This window comes from Ptychodera flava, chromosome 14, assembly GCF_041260155.1.
Source record: "Ptychodera flava strain L36383 chromosome 14, AS_Pfla_20210202, whole genome shotgun sequence".
In the NCBI taxonomy this organism is placed as follows: domain Eukaryota; kingdom Metazoa; phylum Hemichordata; class Enteropneusta; family Ptychoderidae; genus Ptychodera; species Ptychodera flava.
Window position 1 is genome coordinate 39310871 of NC_091941.1, and position 26918 is coordinate 39337788.

The following is a 26918-nucleotide window of genomic DNA, read 5'->3' on the forward strand; positions in this document are numbered from 1 at the left end:
GGTGGAGTATTCTTAAGGATCATATATTATTTTTTATCGATATTAGATAGAAGGAACATAAAATATTCTCTTTGTGAATCAAAATCGTCGAAAATTTGTGTTCATGAATATTGATGTAAATGATGTGGCGAAATATCAACTTGAACGTGTGTGGTTTTCTTTGACCTTTGACCGACACATTGCCAACAAGGCATACGTACAGAACTCGAAACTCAACGCTGAATGAACGCAAGTATTTGTTGTCCGCACCATACAATCTTGTCGAAAGTGCAGAAACATCGTGTGTTTCGTAAATGATTCGGGAGAGTTCACTCCCTATAAGTAGAAAACCATGACTATGATTACGGAAGCTGTTGAGAGTTTGCGAGCCGCCGTTGCCCATGGAAGAACTGACATCGTTCGTTCATTGATATCGGCTGCAACAGAGTGTAAGTACACCAAACCGTAATATAACTAATTTTTGTTGTTGTTAATTTTGCTTGATATTTGATTCCAACGATGTCAATGGTTGGACCAATATTACTGCTCTGTCTACTGCTCGTCATTGAGTTCTACCATGCTGGTACTCAGTCTTTTACAGAAGATCAGACCTTCATGGTTCATAGAGGGACTGTGAAAATTTCAACAAAATACATCAAACCATAGGCAGTGGAAGCGAAACTGTCCATGATCAAACAAAACAATACCGATTTTCATAAACATCGAAAAAGTCCTGTTAAATTTAAATGCAAACTGTAAAAAAGGAAGGAACAATTTTCAATTGTTACAAAATGTAAAAATGTGCCTGGGCATGCCAGGCATGTTACTTAGCGCAATCTGCTGCAAAGTCATGAAATTTGAAGAAACTTATCATGGAGGCCCCTTCCTACCTCCATGATGTTATTAACCATGAATGATGAACGTTATATTATTGTGAAAGTTCTTAATCTTTTTGGATGTATTGTAGACCTCATAATTAGGGCAGATTGCATGGATTTAATATTTAAATAGAAATTCTAAATTTTAGAATTCAAGTAAAATAACATTGACCCATCATCTGAACAAGAAGACGTCCCTGCTTTCAGAATAATACAACAATCTGAACAGAGGAAGGTTCCATAGAGGGAGAGGTAAAGAAATCGTCGACAAGTCTTACTGACTGCATACTCATGATATAACATGACAAATTCATCATCTTTTGACTCTATTCTACCATTTTTTTGGGGCATGATTTATGTTTCTTAAAATAGTTTCAATTTTTGAATGTTCCACGAAAGAAGCAAATTAAATCCAACCTTGAAGTCAGGTGTGTAAGGGGCTGTATGGAAGTCTTTCCAATTTGTTCAATGCCAAAATTCTATTGACTGACCCCATCATTGATTGGTTATCTGATGTCAACTCATGCTCCAATCGCATGTACAATTACTTTTTATGCTATGATGCCTTGGAGACATCAGAACTTACGATGTGTATTTAAGCAAGGAGAGTGATAGCAGGATTCCAAAAGCATGTAACTAAAAATTTTTAGGGATCAAAAGGAAATGGCTTGTTTCTTGTCTGATGTAGATTGGGCTAAAAATGACCAAAATACATGCACATCAAACAACGCCATGTTTATCTTTATTGTCAAGTTAAAAAGACAATTTCCCTCACTTTTCCCACATAATGAATCTACCATCAACAAAAAGAGAATTCTATCCATAATATGTAGGCTGTTTCATGTTAGTCAGTAAGTTTAAGTAATGGAATTTGGAAGGCTTGGGTCTCTAACTTTACATAAATTTCCATAACAATAGTTGGGGAAGTTTTCTTGAGGGAAGTTACTGTTTCCTAATACTATCAAAGGTAAAGATTGATTACAGTATTTCTTCTCTCATGTGGTCATTTTTCAGGTGAAGAAAAAGACAGAGGAGAAATCAATGTATTAGATGTGTTGAACCATGTCAATACTGACTATGGAACAGTATTGCACTTGGCATCCAAGGTAAATGTTTCAATGGTATACTCTCTGTATACCCTTTTAAGTTTGACAAAAAGACCTGACACCCCTAGAATACAAGTTTGTGGTTACATTTTAACACGAATTGATAGAAATTTGAATAGTACATCAATTTTTGTATAAGTTTTTGTAATATGACCGTATCTACCCCAAGAACATAAAGAATTCTATCATTTCGACCAAAAACTGAAGCCTTTTCAAAAACCATATCTTGACATCACTTTTTGATATAATAGCATTTGACGATAAAAGGATAAAACATGAAATTTTATCTTCATGCTTCCCATACTGTTGAGATTTTCAGTTGCAGAGGTATCATTTTATCAGAAACTCAAACGAATTCAGTAAATTGTCTCTTTCCTTAATTCATCCATACGTTGTTTATCAGTACTTTTCCTGTCAGGCTCATTTATTGCTATCAGATAATGTTTTGTGAAAACCAGTAAAACAGAAACCACCCCTTATATTACAGTTTAACAGACAAAACCATCTGAAACTCAAAAAAATGTACATTAATAGATTTTAACCATTTGATCTTGCTAAGATTGGCCAAACATGGTGATTTTATTGCCTTGACCTGATAGTGATAGTGATAGTGTATAGCACAGATGTATGTATCAGATGTCAATGATCTCCCATAAAGTATCTTGATTTTTACCCATATTTTGACTGATTACCTAAATAAGACTTGCTTTCATCATAGACCCTAGAAAAAAAGATTTTAAGGGTCTCTGATTTCAAACAAAAACATTGAGTAAATAGTGTCAGCAAGACTGAAATCATTTAACTAATTCTTGTTTTGATTCTTGTGACGATGAATATCATTCTTCAGAGGTATACTTGTATCCATGTAGAAATTTAGCATAGGAAATTCTCCCCTGATTTTCTTCAATTTATTCCCAATCTTACCATCACAAGGGTGAGCTTCAATTAAAGTTATTGTTGTAACTTGTTGTGGCTTTTGACAAGTTAATATCAATTTTACCATGAAAATTACACTTTTAAATCAGGTTATCTTTATTTTTGTAGTAATCCAACCATAAATTGCTAGTGAGTAAATGTTAATATTTTCAAAACCAGTGAAACATTTAAATTTACAAATTGCTTTTCATAAATCTGATATCATCCATCAAAGATTCCTGCATAGATCTAAACACAATGACTTTACAAGTCTGAATAGAGACAATTCATTGATAGTTTTCTTCTCTCAAATAATGCTGTGTTGTAGCAAGGACATGCTGATGTGGCCAGAACATTACTTGCAGCAGGTGCAGATCCTAGTATCAAAGACAGCCAGGGAGACACAGCCTATGATGTTGCTGAGAGCATGCAAGTGATCAGTGTCTACCATGATGTACTGCTGCAAGCTGTTGCCAAATCAGAGTAAGCTCATTTATTTATGCGGACACATCAAACAAATCTCATGTTACTCATATGCTGTTATTTCATTTTTCCTACAAATAAGCTGAATCAGAGAATTTTGGTTTATTAAAGTTGATATAAAGTATTGACAGAATTTTGACAGAATTCATACTTTTACCAAAAAGCTTAAAGCTGAGTACATTGTGCACCTTGCCATCTATTTTAATAGTTTCATATTCCTATAATATTGGCAGTTACATGTTGTGTGCCCAGAGGGGAAAATGAGACTTAGAAATTTCTAAACAAAGGAAGCTGTTTTGACTACCTTTTTGTCTCTTTATATTTTTATATTGTGCTACGTTGTCATTATCAAAGTAAAGAGGAGCGTGGCAAAGAAACAAAGGAAAATACTTGTGTGTATCCAACACACAATACAGGAATGAAACACATGTCACTGAAAAACAGATAATAATAAGGTCATTACACATACTCTGAATATCTCTCAAAGTATATAGATGATATTGACACCATCCCAAAGACAAGTTAGAATGAAGTAGTGTATAGGACTGAAGACTTAGCAGTTTTGGACAAAAATTACACTCAAGCACTTTATTCTCCTGTGAACGAAGTCGGGGGAACTTATAGATTTGGCTCTGTCCGCATGTCGCTCCATCTGTCCATCTATCTATCCACACAGATATCTCAGACATGCCTGAGCAAATTCCTTTCAGACTTAGTACAAGAATAATACACTATGGCATACATATGCGCATTGTATATTGGAATAGTTGTCGTGATTATGGTGGCAGGCCAGATTGGTTTACTTCATTAGAATATATCCATATCTTGTAAAGTTGAAAAATCAAGTACAGTTTGTCTTATGTGTTTCACTTTAAGATTATTCACGCCTCGAAAGTGAAAGGTTTAAACTTTTGCTTCAGCTTTCCTAAGTGAAACTTTCAATCATTCTCTTACCAAATCAACAAAAAAAATCACAGTGCAAAGTTTAGAACTTGCGAAACAAATTACTCAACAATTTGCGATGTTTGAAATTCAACATGGTCGCCATTCCTGTGTTTGAAGAAATTTTGAGAGTCCGAATATCTGTCCCCGAGGCGCATTCTACCTTAATTAATACTTGCAGCTGCATTTTTGTCATCATAAACGACAAACTCTTACAGTGCTATAATTATCATGTCTCTTTGATCTTTTTATAATACAGCATCAATGCAGTGAATCAGATGATGACAGCTGGTGTTACCGTGAATGTCAAAGATGGTGCACAGACAAGCAATACACCACTTCATTGGGCAGCTTCATATGGAAACAAAGAAATTACAAAGTGTTTGCTAGGTATGTGACCTCAAACTTTACTCTCAGTGTCATACAGATATTTTATAAATGACAGGTAATTGTTTAGCCAGAACAATAATGTTTGACACAAGTCAACCAACCTACACTGTAAATCCACTTGGAACAACAATCTTTTCTGTTGTTCAAACACTCCTGAAACGCATGTTTCAAAATGTGTTCCCTATACGACCATTTGACCCCTCTTTGCATATGTCATGAAAGTGCCCATCATGATTATTCAAATTTATCATATGGTCAAAGCAATGCTATGAGAATTCAAAAACTCCCGCCCAGTGTATGCTAATCGCTGTGTCATCAGTAATCCCCCTATTGTGCACCCATGGTGACGTCCTGTAATTTCCCGTTTAAACATTTCTTTACATGCATTATGTACAACCACTCCCAGACCCTTGAATCACGTCCAAGGGGTTTAAGACTTTCAGCTGTGTAACTCTGCATGGTATGTGTTGTTTCCAGAAGCTGTAATGTCCAACTGATGATATATTATATAACAGATTCATTAAAAAGTTTGATATACAACGATCCTCTTTGAAAACCTGCCTAATGTGTACTATTGAGTTTACAACGTGGAATATTTTCCCATTGTTAGGATTTTTCCTGTTGTTAAACATAACCAAACAATAGTTCAATAAAAACGTTATCTTGCTGCTGTACATAATATTGACACAATGCAACAGATGTTGAGATGATGATATGTGTTTATTCCATAGAAAATGGTGCCTTAGTTAATGAAGCCAATGCTGATGGTGTTACACCTCTCCATGATGCGGTGCAAAGAGGTGACAAAGATATTGTACAGCTATTTTTACAGTACAAGGCAAATGTTGACATCAAAGCTTCTAAAGGGTGAGAATAATATGTCAAATTTGGCTTGTTTTACAAATGTTAGAATTTGTTTTGCATTCTTGTTAAAAAGCAAGGAAATGAAAAGACTTTATGAAATCAAAATTATTTGCAAATATTCTCTGACAGGTAACCTTGATATTGTAGACAAAAGATTACATGACAGATATCAGAATAGAAGAATTATGCTTTTTGTTGAAAAAAAAGGAATTCAAATTTATTCATAGTGTTATAACCTGTTCACCCCAAAGTCCCTGTAAACAGTGCCACGACCGCCTTTGATAATAATGGATTTGGGCTAAACTATGGTGATGGAAGAGATAAATTTAACTGTCCATCACATTCCACAGCATGATTTTGCTTCATAATGATAGAAAATACTTAGACCAATCTGAAATCAGTTTTATGTCACTGTTCTCCTCAGGAGTTTTGCTGGTAAGTCACCAACAGACTTGGCAATGAACAAGATAGAGATACTTCAAGTTCTTGAACAAATGCCATTATCAGTAGAAACACACCTAATGGTGATACCCCTGAAGATAAACCAAAACAAGGTGAGATGTACAAAGATACAGTAGTCTAGAAGACATGTTCACTGGCAACAGTGAACATAAAACTTGCTTTAAGCACAGTCCCCATAGAGGGACTGTGCTTTAAGTTAACCTTGTCTTATGCCATCATAGGCCCTTGGGTGTATAATGGCATTGAGCTTTCTATCAACATTATGGCCAACAGCAATAGTATAACATTATAAAATCTTTTTCCTTCTAATCCTGAAGATACCGTGACATTAGCACTTAAGCATTATTGGATAATATTGTCTAAGTTCTCTAACTTAGAGTTTTGATATTAGAAGGGTTAGGAAGTGGCATATGTCCTATATGCTGTTTTATGGGATAATATCAGATAGAAATGATTATATTGTCTAACTTCAAAGTTATAGTGTAATAGTAGAATGGGTTGGGAAGTGGCATATGCCGTACATGGTGTTTTATCAGAAAATATCGTATAAAATTGAAAGTATCGTGTAACTTATAAGTTGAAGTCTAACTTAAAAGGGGTTGGCAAGTTGCTGATGCCTGACCTGCAGTTTCATTGGATAATATGGGATAAAATAGATAATATCATCTAACCTCTAAGTATGAGTCTAATATTAGAAGGTTTTGGTTGTGCTGGGTAAGATTGATAATATCAATTCATCTGTGTTAGAACAATCTGAGCTCATGCTCCTGGCACTCTATCTTAGCCGGACATCTTAGATGAAATCATCCAATGGTGAATCAAAGGTCAATATTGTGCCTTCATGTAAATCCTAGTACAAATATCTCAAGTGCAAATGAAATTTACTAGATTCAGACTGTAGAGGGCACAGTGTAGATTCATTTTCACCAATATTGCAAACTTGAAAGGAATGATAAGGAAAGATGTGGAATCAATGAGGTGCTGCTGTGACTGAACCATGTTATAGTTGCAAAGGACAAATAAAAACACTGTGAAAGGATCATGTTACACTTTAGTCCTACGAATTGTATAGTCTATATTTTGGAAGACATTCAACTTGCTGTATTCAGTGATGCAAAGTAGCAGGAACACTACATGTGGTCAGTACCAGGATGTATGAAAACTTATCACAATGCAAAGTCCATACCAACAATTGACAAATCAGACCATTGAGTTCAGATAGCTTTTTCATGTCCAGGACTATACTTCAGACAGGCCTTGATTGATTCCTTTCAACAGCATGAGTCACCCTTCAGTTGTAGATCAAATAGCAAATCACTTTGTAGGAAAGTGTCCATGACTTGTTGCATTCTGAAGTTGCAGCCTTTCTCAGAGGTGACATAATCAAAAATCTGCATTCTGATTGCCTGGCTATTGTCCACTTGATTAGTTTAACAAAACATACTTGTTATCATAGCAGTGAATGGTAATGCAGACGGACTTAGTGAGTCAGTTAAAATGCCTGCAAACCACATTGGTGTACAAGATGCTGCAAGTACTGGTAGTCCGACAGCACCTCTCTCTCCTACAGGATCTGATCTGGTGTCTGGAAAGGTAAACATTATTGTAGTGTACAAATAAATGGTCCTTCAGATGCATTCAAGTTTCATTTGAAATACAGTACAATGCATATGTGCAACAATAAAACATTTAAATGTATTAAAATGTAAATAGAGATATGCAATGACTATCAACTACAGGTAGGCTATGATTCTGAATATCTAATTTTCTGTACTCAGCGCTTCTAAATGTTTAAAGTTGTATTTCCCTCAGAAATCCCTTCATATTCCTTTGTATCCTCACCAGTTATCATTCATATCACTTGAACCACTCTCACAAAGGCTCTCCTGGCTGACCTTTCTTCCTTTTTAAATGTAAGCAAATCAGTAGTTAGGTGTGTCTATGTAAAATAGTTTATTGTACTTGTAACAAACTCATCTGCCATTTTGCCAAGTTATATTTATACTACATTTTGCAATGGATATGGAAAGTCCAAGTAATCAAACAAGACACATTACAAAAACAAAATTAAGTAATTAATGAATTGTTCTTCATTTTAGATAACCCTAGGACATTGTCCCAATGTATCAATTAACTAAATGTCTTCAGTTTATCAAAGAAATTGTTGATTTTTTTCATTTATAGTGAAAAGTCAGTGTCATGTATTCCTGGTTGTTGCAGTGGCCTCAAGTATGAGCTTATCTGTTGATTTTATCATAGACAGTAGTAGTGAATGTCTATGAGCGAAACCATATTCATCACTTTAAGATGTGTCTGAACTATTGTTTTTTCGGTCAAAGGTCGTGGTCTAGTCCGATATGTGTAGCTATTAATAGTAAAGTATCAAAGTACCAAACTTAACCGTATCAGCAGTGAAATACTGTTTGTATTGATGTTGTTTATTTGTTTGTTTGACAATAAGATCATGTAATAATCTAATGGCTACTTTATCTCAGAGATTGTAGCTAAGGTATAACTCTGTTATGTTGAAGGCTGAAATATATAATTGGCATAATGCATTTCTGTGTTACAGTTGAGTGAAATGTTGACAAATACCAATATAAGACAACCACCACCAACTCTGGTGACTGATAATCGACTACACATGTTATGGCCACAACCACAGAAGATTGTACAAACACAGGGCAATGCACATTATCCAAATCAGTTACTTAGAATACAGATTGCTACAGGACCTGATCAAGGTAAGGTCAAAGGTCAGGACTGGTAATAGCTTAGATCATGCCATCACAAAGAATATATCTGATGGCAAAGCTACAGTCTCAGTAATACGTACCATAATGTATTCAAGGTGTGCATACTTTGAGATACATGATTGTAGATATAACCATACATAGTAAAATAGAATGATGTCAGGAAATCAGCCATATGAATTCATGTACCTGTTTTAATCAATTAGATGTAGTACAAAGATGATTAGAGTTGGTGAAAATATGCAGCAGTCTTAACTTTGTGTTTTAACACCATTTTGACACCTTTAGATGAATGCAATAGATCCCTTTCATGCTGTTTTCAATATTTTTTTCAATATGACATATTCTCACAGTCCCAGTATATCACTATCAAGCAAGTGTATTTGATATAATTATAACAATGAATACAATGCAAGACTTTTATAACTTTTAATAATATTACTGGACAGGTAGGAATTTCATAAAACATCAAAAGATTTGTATGTGATACATGTAAATTTGTACTTCAATATCTTTATCTTGTTTTATTCACAGTGTCCATACAAGATATTCTTGATATTTGGAGTAGTCATGGTGATATCTTAGAAGATATGGAATACCAGTACCACATAGAAACTGCCAGTGTCATCTCTGCTCAGCAATCACCAGACATTGTCTGTCAAGTTAACAGTCAGCTGTTTCCGCACAATGGAAGTTATAAAATCACAGTGTCAGATAAAAAGGTATGAACTGGCAAAGAAAAGTATGATTTCTATATAAATTTGTCTCCTGTTACTTGTAAACATAGAAAAATCTTGGAATGCAATGACACTACACAAGATAGTAAAGTAGTAATTTGACTATTTCTACACACTTCAGCAACTTGATCAGAACTCGGCACTATTCTTACAATATCATTGTCTCACAACAGATGGTAAAATGTGACCTGCATAAATTTAAATTATGTCAAATTAATTTCTTGGGATTTTGTCAAACTTTAAAACTTATAATGACAAACATTTTGATAAACTTGTGTCACAATACGTAGTAATACTTGATTTTACATAAGTTGTCCAGGTCAATGAGATGTGAATGTCAGATTTGATGTGGTGTAATAAAAGTTTAAACAAATACTACCGGTAGTCATGTTTAGTTGAAAAATTCACATTTAACAACTTTGACATGATGCAATTACCAGATTCTGTCTTTCAAGATTAACAAGTCTTGTACAATAATGAAGGGCCATGAGTTGTCACATATTGAAAAGTTAATGACAAAATATTTCTCTCAACTTTGAGGGCAAAGAAATCTCTGTATGAGTTTGCCCTTTGTAAAATAGTTGTGTTATTCACTCTTTTATCATGTACATTCTGCTTGATCTGTCTCATGGAAGAAACTGACACATGCTTGATTTCGTCTGCTTTGTGTTTTTAGATCACAATTGTCAGTTCAGATTTGACTGGTCTGTGGTTTTCTCTCTGTACTTTGATACAACTATTCAGACTCTGTAAAGATGATGGAATTCCACAAGTTCAGGTAAGAATACATGATGCATGTTTATCACTGTAGATAGTAAGGGCTGTGCTAAGAAAAAAATACATCCTTTTCAGAAAGTTAACTTTGATTTCTTAGTTGCAAAGATCAACTTACAACATCTTTAAGCATTGTTGCTCTTCTTACATTTCTCCACAAACCTGTAAATTTTTTTATTATGTCCTTGCATTGCAATATTTTGATTATTGCTAAACCAGATGCTGTTCTTCTTCTTCAACAAACATCGAGGCATGTAATAATGACAACATATCAATAGCTACAGCTACCCCAGTGAATCCAAACACTTTATCATCAACTGTATTCGTGTTTCATTGTTAATAATTTATTGAAAACAATATTTATCAGTTGTTTCTCACTGGTGACATATGTTCACTCAGCATTCATATCATAGAATTATGGATATGACTCATAAAATATTTACTCCCCGTTTCCATTCCTTTGCTAGAAGAATCTAAGGAACATTATTTCTTTTGCCTATTCTTGAAACTTGACTTTTGTTTTCATCACAGATTAATGACTGGTCTGACATGCAATACAGAGCAATAATGCTAGATCTGTCTCATGGAAGAATATTGAAAGTGGTGAGATACATTTGAAAACTTTTTAAAGGGAGTGAGATATTATTTTGTGAAATAAGGGAAAAATGATTTGTACATGCACAAGATGCCCCAAATATCATACCTACTTACAAAAGTGAATCTCAGGTTATTGTTAAGGATCGCACTGCAGGTTAGCATAGATCCATATTTCAGGTCACATGGCAGGTTTGCATGTCAGGTCATTATTTTATGTCACATATCATGTCAGCATACACCCATATTTCAGGTCACATTGCATGTCAGCATCTCAGGTCATGTCAGGTTAACAGTGCAGGTCATCTCAGGTCATTCTTCAAGTCACACTGCAAATCAACATCTCAGGTCATTTCAGGTCATTATTTTAGGTCACACCACAGGTCAGCATCTCAGGTCACCATTCAAATTAAACTGTTTGTCATCATATTATGTAAGTTTTTGAAGTCAACCTGTAGGACATGATGTTGTTTTAATGAAAGTTCATCTCCTCCTATTTCAGGATCATTTACTAAATCTTGTTGATAGTTTAACTCTACTTAAAATAAACCAGGTAAGGATCTGTTTATCACTTTGTGACAGATATATTTAGTTTTCTCATAAAACGTATCATTTTCTCTTGAAACCTTTCTTTCATCTCAAAAAGCTATTAAAATGATCACCATTTGTGTCTATTCATGCATGTGTGGGTCTATTTTGCCCATCTCTGCCCTCTATCATCAGAATCAAAATTTACTAGAAAACTTTTAGATAATAGTTTGCTTTTTAATTCTATCTTGTCATTGTTAATTTCTTATATTTCATTTATCATTAGTTGCATATGTACATAAAGATTGGAAGTGAAGATCTTCAAAGCACACTGCCATACAATTCAAGGTAAATTCTAACCTGCCTAAACAGTGACACATTCTTTACTGAACATCCTACATCATGTATTTGTTGTCTTGAATCATTCATACATCTTGTTCCAATACTTCAAAGATCATCATCTCTTAAGGAGAGGTAAAAGGGAAAAGGATAAATGGCTGACTGGCAACATTGTGCCAAATTACATTGCACAGAGTATACAATAATAAATGAAATACACGGACTAATGCTTGATTTTCACAGTGATTTTTACTCATCAAGCATCCCATTTCTACAGTTGACATTTACGGACATTTATTTTTTCACTACTGAAATTTCATGAAATTCAAATGTTTTGTGTATTGTATTTTTATACCCGTAGCACTAAGATTAGCATTAACAAGATTCTCATACAAACACTAGTTGAAGGTTAACTCTTTTGTGCAAAGAGCAGTGTAATTATACGAGTAATACATGACAGGTTCTTGGATTAAGGTTATAAATTTGGATTTGTCTCAAGTTTCAGAAACGTTTATGTCTGTCCATTTTTATCTTTGAAGGACAACAGTACTGAGGAAGCTATTAGAGTCAGTCAAAGCCTACTTCCATCAGATAAATGATTAGTGTGAACTTTTAAATTCCATTTGTCAGTCTACTTCCTTCCTCAGTTCAGAGGTCACATAGTATAGCTTGCCTTTGTGCTTACAGTGCATTGGGCTTTCATCAATAAACTTACCGTACTAATAAACATAGTGATAATATAAGAGTTGTCAAACCATGCAGTACACACATTACATTAACAAACGAAGTTTTACATAGAAATGAAGAAAGCTTGAGGAATTAGCCTAAAATCATGCATTTTTAGCATTATAACTCCAGTTTTTCTGACTGTCACTATAAGTAAGTTAGAAATAATATTGTAATTCAACATTGTTTCCACTAATCTCTTTTCAATGTCAAATAATTTACATTTTATTTACTTAATACCTGTAGAATAAATAGAATCAGTCTATAAACTTCACTAGAACTTGACAATTTTAAAATCATGCTTTAGGATACTGTGGGCTGAAGGCCTAAACAGTGTCCTATGTCACCACTATGTCATGTACATGACTGTGCATGTGTGTGTGCAAGTGTGTGCGTGTGTGTCTCCATCTGTCTGTCTATATGTTTGTCTGTTGACAGATATTGTTCCTGTTATAACTTAAAAACCATTGGTCAGAATTTCATGCAATTTGGTACATAGCAGCATAATGGAAAGATCTAGATCTACCGTATTCCTCCGATTCTAAGACCCCCTTTTCAGAACCAAAGATGACGAAAAAGATATGGGGGGTCTAATAAACGGATGTCACCGCGAAATAGAACGTTGTTAATTTATGTAATGTTATGCAAATTTTTATGCCAATGATTTTTTGATTCACGCTACAGACAACTCATACTTTGCTTATATCGGCTCATGGCCATGCTGTGTAGATACTGGCAGTCGAATTTGTACAAGTATAAATTAATGGAGATCCACAAGTCTTGAAATATAACGTATTTGCCATACCTTCTTTTACTAAACAATACGATAGCGATAAATCTTTGTATTTCGTGAATAGATAATCACCACGAAACTTTGTACAACAAGTACGTTCCTCAGCAGCAGCTAGCTCCCCATAGCATGGCCACAAAGGTCAGACAATGAGTGAAGGGAAAGTCCCTGAAGTTCCGCTGGCTGTGATTGGTCAATTCACGCAATAGGTCAAAGGTGTCAGTGCATGAGGTCAAGGTAAAATTCTGTTCAGTGGGATGGTGTCCGTCTGATGTTTTCTATGTACGATTTTCATTTACTGTACTCCTTAAAATAAACGACCAATTACACGTCGTGAGTTTTATTATTTTGCTCCTAGTTTCAAAAAGTCTATTAAACCGTATCTCGAAACGATCTTACGAACAGGCAGGCTCGAACAGGTAAAGTGTTGAGGCTTCGGCTGGCCGAGACGAAAGATTGCTGTGCCAATCTGCTTATTTGATGTGCTGAATTTTTGGCAATAAACCCTGAAGTGTATTTTTATTACTTGTATCGATGACCGAAATGTCTCTTGATGTGGAATTCAGTCATCTACCGGGTATGATCAACTGTTCGGAATATGGTACGATCATGCACGTTTTTGTTCTAACTGTAAGTGTATAGGGCCGTTTAAGCTTATGAAGTTGGTATTTTTCCCTCGCAAGACTTCGAAAGCGTGCATAATCTTGAAAATCTGTTACACTATCGTTCTACTCATTGCTGGGACTAGTTCAGGAAAGGACACACACAAATGCCGTTCAAACAATAAATACCTTCATTACATGAGAAAAACTACAAACTTGATGAAACATAAACGGAAGAAATTCAAAGAATTTTCAGTTCATGCGCGGAAGAAACTTTGGATATCGCGTCTCGTTTGTGAACACAATAATTGCCCTCTTCATCTAAGTCAAACCAGTCGAAGTCGATAACGTCGTCATTAAGTCTTTTTGAAAGATTTTACGATGCCAATGATATTTCTATTTTCACTGGTTGCTTATACGGTAAAGTTGAACGTAAGAGAAAACTTGCAGCGCTTCACAATGATCACAAAAGAAAACTTATGTGATAGAAATCTGTTGAAAAAATCTTTTTAAACTTTAATGGTAAATTTGAACGTAGAGAAAACGTGCAGCTATTCACAATGATCACAAAGATACCTTACCTGATAGAAATTGTTGAAAAATCTTTATAAGCACAGCATTTAAAGAGCAACTTTTCATGTGCTGTAGTCTTTTGCCTCAGTAGTATGAAAACAAAAGTGTAAAAGTTGAGCGAAGCAAGTTCAAAGCTCGTGTCATTCATACGTCCCAAATTTTCTATTGATAACGGCAACAAAAGGATTTCCCGACATCGTCACAAAATACTATAAAAATGCGTTGATTTATCGTAGACTTTTTTTTCCGAAAAGTCATAAGACAGTGCACGGTCGTCATGGGCAAGAAAAAAAAGTAATTATTAAAAACATTCTCGCTGTCGGCATGCCTAACTACCGTCGCAATCAGGTAGAACTTGGTTTGCCGTATAAACTTCGCAGAGAGGCAGACAACATATACGATCGAAATGCTGTAGCCGTTGTTCAAGATAGTTGCCAAGTTGAAAGTTTGAAGCGAGATGCAGCACTCATACCGGGCACGGTTACTTTCGAATATCATCGATCATGACGTGTCAGTCAACAAAAAATACTACTTGAAGGCAAAGAAGAAAGCATTCATCCATTCTCCAAGAGTTGGCATGGCAGCTAGAGAAATGTCACGTCGGTGTTTTGGCAAATAATGCGGCTGTACCTCTGTTAAAGCAATCAGTCCGAGGTACTGTTTTCACCGTACATATTCACTAAAACAGACCAAATCATGCCGCTGACCAAAAAAATGAAACGGCCCTTTTAAGGGCCACAACTGTCTCCAAAAAGAGAACTACTGATACCCAAACTTTTTTGTGTTTGTATGAGTGTAAATTGTGTTTGTTTGATCGTGATGAAATGAGCGAATCGTACTTGATCGACAAGTCCGAAAACCCGACTATCCTAAATGTTCATTTCATGGTAGCCAAATTGCATCGAAATGTTCGATTCGTACATAATCAGATGTTTAAAAATCTGCTTATTTTGATGGTAGCAAAATGACTTAACGAAAGACGACATTGTACTGGATCGAGACGCTAAAAAATCAAACTCTTTTATATTGTTCATTTAGGTAGTGAAATCCAAGTGTAGTTTTATCGCCAGGAAATGATAGAACTGTTCCCGATTGACATGTTCCAAACCCCAACAATAGTGTGCGTGTGTGTGTGAGGTTTGATACTTCACTTTGACACTTGTTTGGGACTTTGATAAGCAGCGCAGGTGTTGTGGATATTCTGGTGTCATTACATGACAATGGCTCTATTGTTCCAGTCAAAATTCGGGTGTACCCCCCTGGGGGGTCTTATAAACGAACTAACAGCTAATTACGAATTGATAAAATAATCCTGGGGGGTCTTATAAACGGGCGGGGTCTTAGAATCGGAGGAATACGGTAATTAGAATTTGATGGATTGGTCTGCATAGTCAACGGTCATTTGCGTAAAGTGAATTTGTGCATTAGGCCATATCTCAAGAATTACTCAACCAAATTAGATGTAACTATGCAGGTGCCCAAAATGTGCTATAGTTTTACCAAGCATACAGTTGGCATGGCTTGCAGTGATAAGTTTATTTGCAGATTAAATGAATTTCAGTAATTTAGGCTCTATATGAATATTGAATGCACTGATTTTGACTTTGCCTCCGCTTTGTATTGATCACACTTAATTTTAGTTATCTTGTACATTTGGTGAGCATGACATTTTAATTTATATTCCGTAATTAGGCTTTATATCAATATGGAATATACTGCGTTTGATTGAACTCCTAAGGTACATTGGTTACACTTAGATTTATTTTTGCTCAAATTGTGAATAGTGTAACATATCATAATTAGTTCATTTGCATATTAAAACATGAATATCAAAGCTAAATACTGTAAATTTTAACAAGTACAACAGTGATGAATGAACTGTGTTTACCTCAAACATCATCAAATTTGATAAAAAGCATCAAGTTTGTATATAGCATACACAAGTATGGATAAACACCTTTATTTATTTTTTGCTGTTGTTTACTTTCATAGCATGTTTCTAATGCATTTCTTTTGGCCCATGGAGTTGAGCTTAGTCTTACTTATTTATTTTATATAACTTATTTCTTGACAGTGAATTACTTGATTTGGATACGTATTGTCAGCGGCGATTCATCACAGTCCTACCACACCTTGATGTCATTGAAGATGGAACATTGAAACCAGTACAGTTGACAATGATACAACATATCATTGCACAGTTCCCATCTGCCAAGTAAGGCTCATCATAGATGAAACAAATTGAACACTAAAAACTACTGCCCTTCATACTGTGGAAATGATAAAAATTGAAGCAGCTATTTGTACATGACAACATTATGCTGTGTGTTTATATACAACTGCTACTTATAGTAACAATATAAAGAATTCTACAAACTATGTGTCTAATCAGTCATTTCTGTTTCCTTCAGTTTTGTCAATATCGGAGCCTCTTTGACCAAATTGCTGCTTGGTTCCAATTCCCTGATTGGTAACAATATCAGTGAAATACCACTTCAAAGCAAGATCAGTCTGCTTGGAGTTCAAAGTCATCAAACTGTACAGTTACATGCCAATACTGTACATCACACTGAATATGCACTGTCTGAATTGCCTATTGGGATTGTCCTCATGGAATATGGACCTAAGGTAATTATAGATAGTATTTCTTTTCATAGCTTCAACAATATTATGGTTTTCATTTCCCTCGCGTTAATGTAATATTGTTCATCAAACATCATGCCACTATTTTGAATGTCTGATAGGAGTGAAATTCAAACACTATTCCTGAAACACAAAGCCAGTAAAGCTATAACCTTACCTGACAGATTGCTAATACAGAGAAATTTATGCCAAATATTTGGAAGGAAAGTCAGTGTTTGATATATCTCAATATCATTCTGTGTTCCCTAATGGTCAGAATGTCTGAGTCCATTCTGACTTGTATAAACACAGATAGAGTAAAACATGGTTTGTTATGTGGTGCTGGGATGAGGTAGATGAAGACACAACTACCTTGTGCGATTCTCCACAAACATTCAGTAATGTTTTGAAACTGAATGTGTTCAAAGGCAGAGGTGACAGTTTTCAATAGCTTTGTGTGCCAATCAGGCCCCATTAAAGCTTTGTCTGTATTTATTAGTCAGAGTTTATTTCTGAGAATTTTTAGTTTTGTGAAGAGTAAATTGTTCTTTGCCTTGTACAAAATTTTAGGGGTCAATGACCTTTGTTCAGCATTGATCATTTGGTGGCATCCCTTAAGCTTATGACTGCTGAGTTGATGTAGAATATTGCTTGACAAATATTCAGGTAGTTGATTTGTTGATAAACAGCTTAAAAATACTTATCCTACTTAAACTGTAAGTTTCAACAATAATACATGTCTCATCATAGGCGGATTATGACTTCCAAGAGTTTGGCAGAGTATTGTCACAAAATGGGTGAGTGTCAAAGTTTATTTTCCAAACAAGTAATAGGCTTTAACAATATTGAGTAAGAACTGTTGCATAAAATAAGTCTGTTATTTTCCTCATTATTTAACGGACAGGAACTCAAAAGACTCATCAGTAATGAGGATATATTAAATCAAAGACATTCCATAAGTAGGATTTACTCAATTAAGATGTGTGCCAGTAACAAATGTTGAGCTATTATCAAAACAGATGTTCTGCAGTCTTACAAAGTATCATTCTGTTGAGCTAGTATTTGTCTTTCATACCAACAGAATAGCAATGTATGTTTGCCCAGGATCTGCATCATGGAGCAGGTAAGAAACTTGCTGTGTAGTTATTGAATGGCATAGAAATTCTGTCGGCATTGTGTGTTGTCAACCAGAATCATGTAATGATAATGGCATTAATTCATACTTTATTTACTTATTTTATTTATCAGTGGTGTCAATGTTATTCTGAGTGTGTGTGTGTGTGTGTGTGTGATGTGTGTGTGTGTGTGTGGTGTGTGTGTGTATCTGTGTGTTTGTCATTTGATAAACATGCTATGTGACAGAGAACATGAATACTATGGATAACGAGGTAGATGTGACATTTAGATATTGCTATCAACATGTTTCAAAACATTCATGCTTTAAAAAGTCATCTGAAAGGAAATTGATTTATTAAACACACAGCATTGGAGGTTGTCCAGAAGCAGGCATCAGGAACATATTTCATGCTGTACAGTGTTCCCAATCCCATGATGCTATTGGGTTGCTACTTACAGACTGGGCAGGGCATGGTTCTCTGTGTCATCAGACAGTCAGCTGGCCAGCCTATATCTGTGCTGCTGGTTTAGCATGGAACCATTCAACACACTGGGTAAGATTGAATTGCTTCAGTGGTATTGTTGGATATGATATCAGCAAATATGTCCTCATATACTTATATTACAGTCATAGATTGTAGATCTTTTATGTAGCAATCATTCGTTTAGTTGTCAGTTTTAACCCTTTGAGTGCCAGTCTATTTTTGTTCCCATTATAAAATAAACCCAGTCAATTTTTCTCAGATTTTTGCCAAAATTTTGAGAAAAAAACCATAGCTAATGAAATGTGATGTCCATTTGGTCCAAAATTATCAAAAAATTACAGAAAAATTCATGAAAATTGGTAAAATTTTGCACTAAAATTTTGGTGGGAGAAAATTAAAGCGCTCAAAGGGTTAATGTGACCGCAATACAAATTTCATGATGCAAACTTCAACAACATATTTTGAGCCAAGGACAATATTTAGACTTGCATTGTATGGATATGCTTATGACTAGCAAATTTATTAGGTGTTCAAAAGTCCTTTGCAAATTTTAATAAAATGATATTTCATGATCACTTTGGCTTTTCTTGCCTGAATGTACCAATTTAATCTCCATCGAATGAATTGTCCACTCACAGACAGAAGAAGAGGAAAGACTGATCTCTTTACTTTCTGATATCCACAGATTAGCAACTTTCTTTGTTTATTGGCCAAAGCACTTTTGTAGGAGGGGTTATGCCTAGTTTAAAAGGCTTATGAATAAAAATGTCTGTTTTTTTTCTCCATAACCATAACCATAAATCATAGATGACAGATAAAACACAAAAGAAAATAGTATCATGCAAATTACTGATTTCAGTAAGCAAGTACTTGTAAGTATTCTAGTACAGATAATGTGGTTCAGTAACATCTTTTGCACTATTGCTCATCATACCTGTCTGTTCTGTGTTCTTTGCAGGATTTCATTCATTCAAACCTTGCAGAGCTAATCAACAGGCATGTCTACATGGATAGCTCTTCTGTGATTGGTCAAGTCACCATTGAGGTTGGCCGTGCAGAGACATTCCTTATAAGGTCATCAAGAGGTCAGAGTGGGACAGACAGTGCTAACTTGCCACCTGATGAGGGATCAATATTTTATCAGATTTTGACCAACCCAGATGATGTCAGCATTGATAAATTGACTCCAGAAATTGTTCAGGTGTGCAACAGGACTTTTTTTACTTTTTGGCGTGTGAGAGTTTTTGAATCTCATTAACACACAAGAGAAAAATCTGACATTATATAATGTCATTGACTGAAAAGTTATGACATTGATCATCTGTGCTCTGTTGAAAATTTGTAATAGGGTTGTTCACAGTTTACGTCACTGTTCTCTCATTAATATGATAAAATAAATATTTGTCCGCATTTTTAGATTACGCTTTTGAAATTATGCATGAAAGAACAGCGAAAATACATCTCAGTGGGCGACTGCTAGTGTAACAATGAATACTAAAAAACATATTCACAACTCAGAGCACAAGCTGCAAAAACAGCCATGCATGCAACATTGATAAAATTTGTCCGCATTTTAAGCTGCGTGTCCGATGTCGCGCACATACAGCTATATTTAGTAAGAAACCTGTAACGCTGTCAACAGCGCTATTCCAAATAGGATATGGTCAGTGAAAATATTGAGATTGGTTAGCACAGATGCAATGAAAATTTTGGTATTTCACATATACTGATTCTCATTCCTAGCAACACTGACATATATTGTGAAATTTTTGCATGTACATCATGTTCAAGTTATAATGTGTTCACAAATTGTAATGATTTGTCTTCCAGAAAACCTTGCTACATGCCAGAAGATGTCAAAATTTATTAAGCAAAGCAGTGAAAACAACCCATAATAGTCTGGTTTTGGCAGAGTTACAAGTTACTACTGATCTCTTACTACTCACCTGCAAGTAAGTCTTACTGGATCTTGTCATTGCTCTTGTTTATTATATATTGAAGATGCTATATACTCCATAAAAATACACATTTGCTGTCACATCACTGTTTGTACAAATGCTACATTTCTGGTGTGTATGCTCTTTGTTAGTCTTCATGTGTCGGGGAAATAAGTGAATAAAGTTAATGGATTGCTCTTAGACAGGATTTTTTCTATTTGAGTTGTTGCCTGTTCAATTTACCCTAATGTTTTGTATTTTTCCACCATTTCTGTGTTGTCGTTACAGAATTTTACGTTCATTGGTTTTAGCTGGTCAAAATCCTGTTAAATCTGGCACTGGTTTGCCTGTCATCAATGTTGGCCTTTCCAACCTATCTGCCACAACACGAACAGATATTGCTAATAAGTAAGTAGAATAATAGTTTGTAGAAGGTGATCTTTTGTAGAATATAATAGAATTTGGTGTGGTGGTATATTGGTTTGATTATTAATCACTCCATTTTGATTGACAGCAATGCCCATCATATTATGTAATGGTAATTGACAGATATACCTTGCTTTGCAGCAGCAAACTGACTGACAGATGATGCTTTAGTACCACGTATCATGGATGTACAAAAATAGATGCACATACCACATGAACTAGGTATATGTGTGGAGAATTTTGTCTCTACCATATTCACCACAATTCTCAAACTGAATGCTGGCAGTGTCTATGATGCAAAGCTTGTACATTTGATTTGTGAGAGATATTGTTGTTTACGCAGCAAAGCCAAATTTTAATAAAAGCAAGGCAGTACATACAACACAAACATCATGAAACAAACATGTATGGCACTTGAACATATGCAGGTGTGGCAACACACAAGTTACATATGACAGCCAAAGTCATGGTACGTAAGATCTCCTCAGGATTAGATTTTGCCCACTGTAATCTTTAAATGTATACAGTCACCTATAATCTAAATATGCCCATATATGGTCAACAGGGCGTTCCTTGGTATTCAAAATACCCATGTGAGGGCGCCATTTTAAAAAGCGGCCACCCACTTAAAATCTGTGATTAGGCCAGAGAAAAAAAAAATCTTGTTCATCAGATTTTTTGGACCAAGTTCCAGGAGCGGCGAGCGAATTTTTTTATTTTTTTTTTTGGCCGAAGGTAAACGCGGTTCTCTGGCATTTTTGCACAGATGCAGACAAGGCAAGATAATTGTTTCCCTTTTTACCAGAAATATCTCAGACAAGAAACACTGATACTGGTAACTGAATTCAATACTATATTTCCCAACAATAACATAGGCCATTACATTCACAGTTAGTGTTTGCACAACATATTCTGAGCATTTCAACATTCTCTCAGAATAAAACTGAAATGTACAGCAAATCACTGAAATTCAACAATTCAGTATTGTCCTTTAATATTGTCCTGGTGGGACCTAGCATCTGAGTTTTTTCATTTTACTTTGGCCCCATGTTTTGGCCTCTTTACCACTGTCTCTACACATTTTGCACAATGGTCTAACAACACTGTACTGTGATCGGAGTGAAGTTATATAGTCATCATTCAGATCGTACTTTAACATCGACTTAACCATGTGTTTTGTCATCGTTCGAGGCAATTTTCATTCAATCGGATGCACTGTCCATCTGCTGTCACGATCTTGTTGAACAAATCGCCGAACGTAATATCAGGACAAACACTGAATAGCGTCTTTGGAACTAACTGTTGGCCATCACGTCGAATGTTGGCGATCAAATTAATACTCATGATGTGACATGTACTAACCTTTACAAAACGAGCAAATTTCTGGCCAAATCGACCCACTTTGCGTCGCGATTCGCCAAATTCAGACGTCACAACAACGTGTTGGCGGTCAACTAAGTCCGAACAAGTATGAAGTCTCATTCAAAATCCCGTGCCCGCGAAAACCCTGGCGAAAACCCGACACAGTGTAGGGCGCCACCAGCGGCAGTACTAAAAATATTTGTAATGCGGAAGTAAGAATTTGCCGCGATCAAAAAAAAAAAAAAAATTCCAAATATGCCAAATTAGAAGCGGCGATTCCGATGAACAATTTATTTTTTCTTCCTGGCCTTAGGTAGATTTTCTCTTTCCGTGGTAACTGTGGCAAAATTGGAACAGGTGACAGTATACCTTAAATTAGAATAAAATAGCCATTCTATCAACTTCAGTCAACTGGTTGAATCATCCTTGCTACTTCTTATATTTACTGCTTGGGGCTGTATACTGACAGCATTTGGTACATATCCTTATGTCAATCAAAGTGGGTGGCGGGACTGTAGGTCAATTATTTACTACAAGGTTAAAAGGCAAACCATTTTATCTGTGTATATGTCACTTCACTGAGGCATTGTTATAATCAGGGACATTGTTCAATGAATAGTTTGGTGATTGACTTTTACCAAATCATAATGCCTCTAAAACTGGGCGCCAATTTTATCAACACCCACAAGCTTCAATGGTAAGATCATTGCACCCTACAGCTCATCAGATGATGTAATTTTATTGGTTGTAGATTGTACTATGCCTGTTTGAAAAATGGACCGATTGATGTAATTTAGAAATGTAATTGACAACGAGGGCCTTGCAGATTGCTCAGGCCAGTAAGGGTCATACAGTAATTTATAACGAAGCATGACTTTGCTAAATCAAAATTTTGAAGGACATTTTGATTGCTAAAAAGTGTACCACCAATTCAAAATGTCATGAAGTTAGTTTATAGTTTTCTTTTCACCATAAAAATTGGGATGAAGCTCAGTGCTTTCAGCGCTTGAAGTGCCTAAGCCTGTAACAGTATGTTTACCAGCTGTGATTCAATTAATGCTGTTGTGCAAATGTCAACTCTGTTCAAGCTATGTAAAATGTCAAATGAACTTGAAAACAATAGAATGTGAAATAATGAACTTGAAGAAGTAATTTTGTGCAAACACAAACCGTATTAGGTGTGCGTATTGCTGTGCTACTGCCACCAACATGACCAATTTAGCCAGGGAAGAGATTTCTCAGTATAAAGCTACATCGATGAGCCAATAACCCAAGAATGTTCTATCTGACTCAAGAAAACTTCACATAGTACACACACTAAGGCTTGGACAAAGGAATACTCTGAAATTCCAAACTTGCCTCAAAGGGTTTGTGAGTTAGAGGGCACATTGCTATGGTGAACTTTTGGTCCCAGCCCTAGTATGATATCATCCAGTGTGTGTGTTGTAATTGACAGTACTGTCCACCCCATGGTGGGCTTTGATCGAGGGCTGTAATGGTGCCCCTTTTGTGTCATGATGGTAAGCCCCGCCCTATTTTGTCATGATTGGCAGCAAATACTCAGCTAATATTTTGCAAGAGGAGATGAGCTTCATATGAACGCAATATATTGAAGAACATCTAAAAATTGACCATTTAGAATTCCTAATAATTTTTAAAACCTGATCCTCAGTTCTTTGAAATATTTCGTTTGCAACCATTCAGACTTTTAATGTCTTTTCTGAAAGATCCATTATCTAGAATTTCAACCAATACCAGACTTATCTTTCTTCAAATGGAAGGTTTCCTATACTAATAAACACCACTATTCCTCATTTCAGGTTGTTGGGAATATCTGAGCAGTATCGACAGACATGGTTAGCTAGTAATTTGCCTGTAGGACTTCAGCAATCATTGTCAGTACTTCATAGAACATTAAAGCAGCTGATACCAGAAAGTGATACACAATGATCCTTGGAGATGTCACATCTGTTTTATACCTGAACTCATGATCCACTGTAACTGGTTATTTAAGAATATGACTAGTGGTGCTTTGAAGATTCTTAGATGTGATGTTTCAATCCATGATTCTCACTGAAAGTGGATAGCATGTAGCAGTCTAAGTTATTTTTCCTGTAAACTTTGACCCTAAGTTTGGTCACTTTTCTTAAATGTAATTGTATTTCAAAGTCTAGAATACACAGACACAGATCGTGTCTGTTCTCCTTACAGAAAGTGCTTAAGGGAGGGAGGTTGGCCAACTGTCAGATAATGTGTGTTTTATGGTGGGGACTGGTTATCTTCCAGATAATGTGTACTTTGTGGAGGGGACTGGCTATTTTCCAGATAATTTGGGTACTTTGTGGGGAGGTGGGCTATCTGCCAGATAATTTGGGTTATTGACTGAAAATAGCAGAGAGGTACAGTATTGTTAATGTCAGCACAGAATTTGGTGTCAGTATTTATTTTCACAATTCCAGCTAACACTGTGACAGGTTGATGTATTAGGTCTATTGAATACAGCAGTGTACATTTGTGACTCAGAGGTCATTTCCTGTTATGCTCACATCAACATTTCCACTCTCTCTGCTAGATTTATTGGGCAAGGTACAACAATGGTTATACAATTCTTTCTCTCTCTAACACAAGAAGGGAATCATTGTCTTTCATTGCATGGCTTGTGGTTGTCTTGTTCAGAAATTCTGGCAGAATGTCAAACATTTGTTTACTAGATTTTCACAACAGTGACCCAAAAACTGTTTTTCATTGCATATATGTTAGTATAAATATAACTGGGCTGTTGAGAGAGTCACTGTAATTTTGTGTAAAGTTTTTGCAAATTATTCAAAAGAATTTGTGATAGATTTTTCTCCCATATTACAGTATGTTTCATATCAAGGTTCAATGGGAAATTAAAATTAAGCTAAAGAATAAAAGACACGATAGTTCTGAGTAATTCAAGATGCTTCATTTATTCCTTTTTTCTTTCATTATCTGTTTGTTATGTAACTTTGCATGTTTTATGGAATGGTACGGTAGCATTGCTTCCATTTCAGACACAGATAACTTGGTCAAAATGTTGTACGTGTAGAGGTTTATCAAACTGGATAGGCTACTGCAGAAAGTGATCTATGTGTTTACAATAGAGCTAGCCATGCATACTTCCAGTAATCAATTACCATGAAGGTCATGTGACCTTTATATTCAGAGCACAGCCACTGCAATAATAATTGCAAGAGATGTTTGTCCATTCACAGGGGACTCGTACTTGTTGTTTATTTGTGTCTGTTTGTTTGTGTGTATGTGTTTGTGTTTGTTTATTTGTTATTTTTAATAGAATAACAGCAAAAAGCTGTTTTGTTAATATTTGTCAATAAAGAGCAGTTTATTTATTTATTTGTTTGTTTGTTTATTTGTTTGTTTGTTAGTTTGTTTGTTGATACGTATTTCCCATGGTTAGGGTTAGGGTTAGGCCTAAGTTAGGGTTAGGGTTAGGGTTAGGCTTAAGTAAGGGTTAGGGTTAGGGTTAGGGTTAGACTTATTCACTCCCTCTATATATTGAGACAATATATAGAGGGAGTGAATAAGTCTAACCCTAACCCTAACCCTAACTTAAGCCTAACCCTATTCCTAACCATCGGAATACGTATCAACAAACAAACAAACAAATAAATAAATAAACAAACAAATAATAAACTGCTCTTTATTGACAAATATTAACAAAACAGCTTTTCGCTGTTATTCTATTAAAATAACAAATAAACAAACACAAACACATGCACACAACAAACAAACAAACAACAAATAAAACAAGTATGAGTCCCCTGTGGTCCATTTAGTATCTTTTTACTTCCGTGCAATTTAAAATCAGAGCTTATGTTTGGTCCACAGGAAAGAATCTTGCTATATGTATTACTTGTCCATTTTCTTGCATGTTCATTTGCCTGTTTTATATCTTTATTTCCATTCAGCAGCTATACTCTGTGCAATCTTTGTATTATCTATGGAGACACTGTGAATCTCTGCTTTTAACATAGGTTAATGGTAAAAGCAAATTGGAATATTTATGCTCGAAGCAAATTATTTAATATATTTTTTCCATACAAGGTGTATTATTTAACATTTCAGTGTACATGGTTTGGGATTTCTAAGAATAAATGCAGTTTATTAGGGATGATCTTCTTTGTCTGTGTGTCATTTCAGTTCAAGGATACAGAAACAGCTGCATCAAAGCTTATAGGTGGCAATGCATGTGTAAATTTTCCAGCCATTTTGCAACTCAATGGAAGGACTTTGATGGTAATGTTATTTTTATTGCTGTGTTTTGAAAGTCTGAATGTGGCCACATTGTTGTGTGGCAAGACTTTACATTCAATCATAGACCCTAAAAAGATTCATTTGTGAACTCAAATGACACCATTGTGCTCCCTCAAATAAGGTCAAATATTTCCTTAAATAGCTACTATAGACTATAGTCTATAGAAGCTATTGGGATGGGTATCCGTCCGGCGTCAGTCTGTATGTATGTATGTATGTATGTATGTCTGTATGTATGT

General features: G+C 35.4%; 2 protein-coding genes across 3 annotated transcripts; both read left to right on the plus strand.

Annotated features, from left to right (window-relative positions):
- Nucleotides 1–331: 331 nt before the first annotated feature.
- Nucleotides 332–6135, plus strand: LOC139148860 (uncharacterized). Its single transcript, XM_070720289.1, has 6 exons — nucleotides 332–428; nucleotides 1872–1963; nucleotides 3207–3361; nucleotides 4563–4693; nucleotides 5425–5560; nucleotides 5982–6135. The coding sequence occupies exons 1-6, from the start codon at nucleotides 332–334 to the stop codon at nucleotides 6133–6135; spliced, it is 765 nt and encodes a 254-aa protein (XP_070576390.1).
- On the plus strand, nucleotides 5982–26537 carry LOC139150453 (uncharacterized). 2 transcript variants are annotated; one of them, XM_070722833.1, is made up of 17 exons: nucleotides 5982–6111; nucleotides 7476–7612; nucleotides 8592–8763; nucleotides 9307–9494; nucleotides 10186–10287; nucleotides 10815–10886; nucleotides 11380–11430; nucleotides 11692–11753; nucleotides 16510–16650; nucleotides 16847–17063; nucleotides 17808–17854; nucleotides 18139–18180; nucleotides 18541–18727; nucleotides 19617–19859; nucleotides 20489–20610; nucleotides 20884–21003; nucleotides 24204–26537. In XM_070722833.1, the coding sequence occupies exons 2-17, from the start codon at nucleotides 7517–7519 to the stop codon at nucleotides 24331–24333; spliced, it is 1992 nt and encodes a 663-aa protein (XP_070578934.1). In that variant the 5' UTR covers nucleotides 5982–6111; nucleotides 7476–7516; the 3' UTR covers nucleotides 24334–26537. The 2 variants fall into 2 exon arrangements, with proteins under 2 accessions (XP_070578934.1, XP_070578935.1); XM_070722834.1 differs by having other exon boundaries at nucleotides 7479–7612.
- The last annotated feature ends 381 nt before the right edge of the window (nucleotides 26538–26918 follow it).

What these genes read in the sequence shown, in the direction of transcription:
- LOC139150453 (XM_070722833.1), top strand. Translation starts at nt 7,517, where the DNA reads ATGCCTGCAAACCACATTGGTGTACAAGATGCTGCAAGTACTGGTAGT. An exon ending in CTCTACTTAAAATAAACCAG is followed by an intron (nt 11,431 to 11,691) that starts GTAAGGATCTGT and finishes ATTTATCATTAG; the next exon opens with TTGCATATGTACATAAAGAT. An exon ending in GCACAGTTCCCATCTGCCAA is followed by an intron (nt 16,651 to 16,846) that starts GTAAGGCTCATC and finishes TGTTTCCTTCAG; the next exon opens with TTTTGTCAATATCGGAGCCT.
- LOC139148860 (XM_070720289.1), top strand. Translation starts at nt 332, where the DNA reads ATGACTATGATTACGGAAGCTGTTGAGAGTTTGCGAGCCGCCGTTGCC. An exon ending in GATATCGGCTGCAACAGAGT is followed by an intron (nt 429 to 1,871) that starts GTAAGTACACCA and finishes GTCATTTTTCAG; the next exon opens with GTGAAGAAAAAGACAGAGGA. An exon ending in GACATCAAAGCTTCTAAAGG is followed by an intron (nt 5,561 to 5,981) that starts GTGAGAATAATA and finishes TGTTCTCCTCAG; the next exon opens with GAGTTTTGCTGGTAAGTCAC.